Source organism: Polypterus senegalus, chromosome 6, assembly GCF_016835505.1.
Source record: "Polypterus senegalus isolate Bchr_013 chromosome 6, ASM1683550v1, whole genome shotgun sequence".
In the NCBI taxonomy this organism is placed as follows: Eukaryota; Metazoa; Chordata; class Cladistia; order Polypteriformes; family Polypteridae; genus Polypterus; species Polypterus senegalus.
In genome coordinates this window covers 54,770,322-54,777,540 of record NC_053159.1, presented here as the reverse complement: position 1 = coordinate 54,777,540, position 7,219 = coordinate 54,770,322, and the positions used below count along the sequence as shown (strand labels likewise).

The window sequence follows — 7,219 nt, the reverse complement described above, 5'->3', positions numbered from 1 at the left end:
TGGAACTCCAGTGAACCACAGTGAGAGCCATTATCCACAAATGGCAAAAACATGGAACAGTGGTGAACCTTCCCAGGAGTGGCCGGCCGACCAAAATTACCCCAAGAGCGCCGAGACGACTCATCCGAGAGGTCACAAAAGACCCCAGGACAATGTCTAAAGAACTGCAGGCCTCACTTGCCTCAATTAAGGTCAGTGTTCACGACTCCACCATAAGAAAGAGACTGGGCAAAACGCCCGCATGGCAGATTTCCAAGACGCAAACCACTGTTAAGCAAAAGAACATTGGGGCTCGTCTCAATTTTGCTAAGAAACATCTCAATGATTGCCAAGACTTTTGGGAAAATACCTTGTGGACTGATGAGACAAAAGTTGAACTTTTTGGAAGGCAAATGTCCCATTACATCTGTCGTAAAAGGAACACAGCATTTCAGAAAAAGAACATCATACCAACAGTAAAATATGGTGGTGGTAGTGTGATGGTCTGGGGTTGTTCTGCTGCTTCAGGACCTGGAAGGCTTGCTGTGATAGATGGAACCATGAATTCTACTGTCTACCAAAAAATCCTGAAGGAGAATGTCCGCCATCTGTTTGTCAACTCAAGCTGAAGCGATCTTGGGTGCTGCAACAGGACAATGACCCAAAATACACCAGCAAATCCACCTCTGAATGGCTGAAGAAAACAAAATGAAGACTTTGGAGTGGCCTAGTCAAAGTCCTGACCTGAATCCAATTTAAATGCTATGGCATGACCTTAAAAAGGCGGTTCATGCTAGAAAACCCTCAAATAAAGCTGAATTACAACAATTCTGCAAAAATGAGTGGGCCAAAATTCCTCCAGAGCGCTGTAAAAGACTCATTGCAAGTTATCACAAACGCTTGATTGCAGTTATTGCTGCTAAGAGTGGCCCAACTAGTTATTAGGTTCAGGGGGCAATTACTTTTTCACACAGGGCCATGTGGGTTTGGATTTTTTTTTCTCCCTAAATAATAAAAACCATCATTTAAAAACTGCATTTTGTGTTTACTTGTGTTATATTTGACTAATGGTTAAATGTGTTTGATGATCAGAAACATTTTGTGTGACAAACATGCAAAAGAATAAGAAATCAGGAAGGGGGCAAATAGTTTTTCACACCACTGTATGTTAATAAACTGACAAGCTGTTTTACTTTAAGTCACTCTTATAAAAATGGGAAAACCATGCTTTTTGTAGTTTCAGTTTATTTTAAAGGGTATAATTGAAAATATCACAGTGCTAATATATTTTACCACAACTAAATATGTTTATGCTGTTTACACACAAATAAATATGTTTCATTACAATACATTGTTCATAACCATTAATTGTTCTTGACTCCTTCCTTTATTTAACATGGAATGTTCCAGTAGAAACAATTCATGAGTATTCAATAAAACGAATAAACGAAAATGCATTCTAAAGGCATTTTAACTCTAAGCCAACATAGGTGTTAAATGCAACTACAGAAAATACATAAAAATCAATGTAAAATACATATTTTACATTGTGTTTAGTTAAATTTTTTAATTAAAACAAGGATAAATTTATTTTTAACATAACAGACTACAAACAAATAACATCAGTAAATTAGATACAGTAGAATGTATAGTCAACAATAAACATGACTAAATAATTACCGGGTGAATCCCATATGGCCATCAATATGCCATAATGATTTTGGAGCAGCAACATATGTTCTCCTTATTATTGCTCTGCTCTATCTGTAAGCCGCCCCTAACGGGTCAATTCTGAATAAAGAGTCACGAGCTCTTCGCCTTGGAACATTTGTACCCATAGCAGACAGAAGTGATCTCAAGATATATAAGAAAAAAGCATGCATTGTGATTTTTTAATGCAGAAAAAGTTATAATTAACCGCCATAATCATTGCAACAGTATATTTCTTCAGTGCTCTTCAGCTGGCCTGTAGAAAATATATCTGGCCCGTTAAAATGTATTTATCACCACATATAAACATCTTTTTCAGCACCAATGCACTGATTTCAAATTCCTCCAAGAGAAAACAGCTTGTTCTCTTTGCCCCTCCCCTTGGTGTGACGTCACATTCATTGCCCCCTGATTACTGCTGGCAAATGTCTACAAACATGTCTTCCTCAACATTAAAAAATCGGGAGTGGTCTCCCCTAGACACGTATACTCGGATATGGGGATGGATATTTGAGAAGTAAAGCCACAAGGCAATGATTATATTTTAATATTATGCACGCGTACATTAAAAAGCCATCAACAACAAAACAAATCAAATTAATAATACGGATAGTTTAAGAACCCTGTTCTATGTACGTGTAATGATTTTTAGATTTAATTACAGTAACACCTGTATTGCTGGTAAACAATCACCTCAATTCCAGATCTTGGATACTGACTTGAAGGATTTGACTTTTGTTATTAAGATTATCTTAAGAAAAAGTGGTAAATTTGCCTCTCATGGAAAACCCACAATATTTTATCTTCTTACATATAAAGGAGGCAGAACAGCCCAGTATCTCTTCCATTTTTGCAGTAAATGCTTGGTTTAAGTCCTTCTGATAAAGCCAATGTAAGTCTGCCTTTGCCTGCTACATAAAATTTCCCCTTGGGATTAATAAAGTATCTATCTATCTATCTATCTATCTATCTATCTATCTATCTATCTATCTATCTATCTATCTATCTATCTATCTATCTATCTATCTATCTAAAGAATTACAAAGCATAAAGTATGAGATGAGCACATCTACAGCAGTTGTGCCCTGCGATAGTATGAAACTAGCACAACACAATATTTTAATACCATCATGGCATCCTGTTTAATTAAAGTATTATCATGTCCATTTGAAAACAATGCTACACAACGTTAACTTATTTTACGACATCGAATGCAATAGAAATACAATTTAAGGAGAGATTCGGGCTTAAATAAAATAATACCTGAATTATACCTATTATATCAGCATTAGCAGCCATTCCACGGGTATACGAGGGACGTTCAAAACGATTCAGCACTTTTTTAAACTATATTTATTAAGATTTTCAAAAACAAATTACATCACTTTTCTACACAGTCACCTTCGTTTGCCATGCAATTTTCCCAGCGTCGTACCAACTTTTTAATGTAATTCCTCGGCTCAACGAGACTTTCAGTTAAGGCTTCCGCAGTGTCCCTAATAAACTTTTGAATTCTCTGAACATCCGTAAGTAAACAGTCGATCGCTGCAGTCTCTCTTTCAACATAAGTTCCCTGATAAACTACTCGCTGAAAGGCTGCACACTTTCTCTGTTTCTGAAGAAGAAAATGATCAACGTCTGACATCGCGCCCCTGTACATGAAACAATAAAGCTTTCAGAGTTTCAGTAGATATGACAAGCCGTTTTATTGTTGCTCTTTCCATAAAAAAGACCGGTGCTCCAAATCTATCAGTTTTTTTAAGTGATGATATCCGGTTATTGAAAGCTGATATCAAATTTCCAAAAATCTGACATAAAAATTTAAACGTTTGTATCAGTTTCCCGAGTTAGATGTCATCGTTTAACCATTTGATTATCACATTTTGCAGCCACGATATCAAATTTCTAAATGTTGATATCAAATTTTAAAATGCCGTTTTCACATTTTTAAAAAGTACATCAAAAGTATCAAAATTCAGATATTTGATATCAATTTTGAATTATCTCAAAAATACTTGTGTTCTGGGAGTTCTACCCGTTTTATTCCCTTTATTCTGCACCTTTAATTGAAGTAAAACCGCAACGTAAACGCTTTAAATGACTGTCTAACTTGAAAACTTCAAAAATCTGCGTTCGATATCAAAGTTAAAAATGCTAATATCAAATTTCAATTCGTTGATATCAAAATTCAAAATGTTAATATTAAATATTTAAAAAATATATTAAACTTTTATAGGGGCATTTCAATTGTGAAAATGGTGATAGAAAATTGAAAAGAAACGATATATGCCTTTTGAAATTTCGCATTCAAAAAGGGCTGGATAAATGTTAAAACGTCTCAGACGTCTCCCATATGTGCAAACCCCACCCCATTCGACGTGCTGTAGCCGGAAATAAGCGCGTGTGCGATGTGCTCGGGAAACAACGAGCTGCTGTTGAACAGCATGGAGGCTTGGGCAACATTGGGCGTGTTGGCGTTACAGGTTAGTTAGCAGCAACGCATTTTTGTCAGGTATTTTGATATACTGCTTATCTAACTCAGACTTAATTATTATTTGTTGTCCTTCTTGTTTGTTTGATGTAATGTGTTAGTAATGACATTATTAATCTCGAGAATCTGTCTTTCTGTATGTATAACTTGCATATAGATATTTAGATAAACGGATGGATATGCATACACATGTAAACACATTTTTTCTTTTTTTTTTCAAGATTTTCGTAGCAGAAGCCCAAAACTGTTACTCGTCTCAGTAAGTATATTTATGTATTTTACTTTATTTAATGTAACATTTTCTTAGTTTTGGAGAACATTAGAAAAACAGGTGAAAGTGCAGACTTCATGAACAGTAATATTTAGAGAATCTAAATTAGTATTCACATTGTGACAAACTTGTGAGACAAGAAAAACAAGATCTGGTGGTAGTGTGTAGTTTCACTTCCAGAGCAACTTTAGCAAGACAGATACTGAGCTTTGCAATGGACCTTTAGACCCTTTTAGTTTTAAAATTCTACTGATTTAAAAATTATAATTCTATTTTTTATCCAGCTGATGTTTGTACTTAAGATCCCACATCCCATAATATATTAGGAAAGAAAAAAAATGCGGGTGTGCTGGACTGTACAGTTTTAATTCCAACCTCAAAACTGATGCTGCCACTGGCTCCAGCTCCTGATGACCTTTATTAGAATAGTTGATGCTCAGCAAATAGAAAGAAAGATAAGTATTCATATCAACAAGAAGCAGCTACGTAGCAAGAAATCAAAATTAATACACTTTGCAGGTTGTCTGTATTTTGTAGCAGATGTGTTGCAGCTTTTTCAAGTTTCAGCTTGTCAGTTCTGCCAAAAGAAGTGGAAGGTACTAAGCCACTAAGGGATGACTGTTTTAATATTTAGAAACCATTTAATCTTTGGTTCTGCTGTTCTGATGAAGGCTTTGCCTTACTGCATCAGAAGAATAATGTCTTCCTTTTATTATTTGTCTACTTGTAATATTGTACTGTGCTTCACAGAAAGAATTCCGAAAGGATACACCTCCAAATAAAATATTAATGTTTTATTCTTTACTATTTAGTTAATTTGGCAGAGTGGTGGCCTTGAGGTGAGGGATCTTCTCTGGCAATCGGAATGTTGCCAGTTCGAATCCTGTAAACACCAGAAGTGACTCTACTCCATTCGGCCCTTGAGCAAAGCCCTTAACCTGTTGTTACTTCATCCTAAGTATGAAATTAACATACATCCTGCCCTGAAAGCAGGTCCTCCAACTTACAGGGAAAACTTTGTGGTTGGTGGCAGGATTGGCACTCCAGCCACTGTAAAAACCTCACACTGTTCTAGTGTGGTGCTGAGGTATCACCTGCTGCACTCGGGTCCCAATCCAGGTGGTGTGGTGAGTGTTGCAATGTGCTATCAACTCATGCTCCCAACCTATCTAGTTAATTGCCTTTCAGGCTAAAGCTTTATTTAATTAAAAAAAAAAAAAAACAATTACAGTATGTTTTTGTAGCAAACTTTAAGCGTGCTTTGAAATTTTTGAGATTTTCCCTCACTCGATTTTGGTGACTGATGCAGGTTTACCCTAATATTCACACACAAACTCTTTTAAACTATTTGTGATTATAAAATTCAATAATAACACTAAACATCGTATAATAAAACACAAAACCTATATACTTAACACTAAAGCACCATTCAGAATTTTACAAAAACTAATAATTTAACTACTAGGTAGACAGACAGATACTTTATTAACCAAGGGGAAATTCACATACTCCTATTATAAGCCTGCTTAATCCAGTTTAGAGTATGTGGGGGTTTGAACAATATTGAGGGGTATGAACCAGAATTTCAATTCAGTTCAACTAATTTCGATTCATTTCAATTTATTAAGTACACTTAACATGTATGAGGCCGGTGCACTATAATAGCTTTAGCCATTGCCAGCCTGCTTAATCCTTTTTTAAGACCCTCTTAATCTCTTCTTACTTAAACTGAAAAGGTTCAATTTCTTCACTCTCTCCTCATAGCTCATACCTCTTATACTAAGAATCAGCCTTCTCGCTCCTCACATGAGTTCTCATTATGCTTTAAGCAGAACCTCCTTTGTCTTATACTGTACACATTGTGCTATAATAACCAGATATTCTATTCAAGCTTCTTAGTGGTTTCTAAACACAATCTGGATGAAGATGGTGATGAGTTAATTATGACTTCTAGGTCCTTCTCATAAGGTTTATTTTCAAGTTTCATACCTGCCATTGTGTATTCTTCTGTAGTCTCTCTGTTATGATTCAAGTGATTAGACAATCTGTCTTCCCATCTAGCTTGGTATAATTTGCTAACTTAACCAGCTTGTTATTCATATTCTTGCTTTTAGGAAAAAACCTTCTATATGTAAAATGTCTCTATAACTGAATGATTAGCATGGACAGCCTGTAACATGTGTGCCTAGCACAGTTACCAAGGAAACAATTAGATAATAATAATTAATACTATTTATTTTGCTCTCAGTAAGATTTCTTAAATGTTTTTTTTTTTACTTTACAAATAAATTTTTGTTGAAGACTTTTAATCTGTTTTAAATTTTTGGGACCTTTAGATAAGATTACAGAGAAATGCGTGTTAAATATTATAACATTTATCTGTATTCTAATTGGAGCAATGTTTCTTGACTCTGTTGTGCAAATTAACCTAGTTTACTTAAGATCATTCCTTTGTTATCCACTCTGGTCTAGTAATACTGATCTGATTACATTAAGAGGCTTGCTCAGACTTGTTGTAATAAGTGACATTCAGCAGATGGAGCTATTTGTATCGGTTAACTCAAGTTTTCTTTAAGTTACTACAAAATTTCTTAACACAATCCAGATCAAGTCACTTAAGTGTATTTATATGTTAGGAATAGCAGTGACTCTAGCACGGACCCCTGAGTTATACAACGTTTAAGATCATCTAATTCTGATAATGCTCCTCACTCCCAAATCCTTTGCTTTCTATGTTTTAACCGATTTGTCACTCATCTTTGCACTGT

General features: G+C 35.3%; 1 protein-coding gene across 1 annotated transcript in view; it reads left to right on the top strand.

The window, feature by feature from the left end:
- Positions 1-4,069: 4,069 nt before the first annotated feature.
- Positions 4,070-7,219, top strand: part of LOC120531044 (transmembrane protein 52-like) — a 121,053-nt gene continuing 117,903 nt past the window's right edge. Inside the window, exons 1-2 of the mRNA XM_039756023.1 lie at positions 4,070-4,172; positions 4,402-4,439. Of these exons, the coding sequence (XP_039611957.1) occupies positions 4,098-4,172; positions 4,402-4,439 (113 nt within the window). The 5' untranslated portion in view covers positions 4,070-4,097. The remainder of the gene's footprint in view (positions 4,173-4,401; positions 4,440-7,219) is intronic.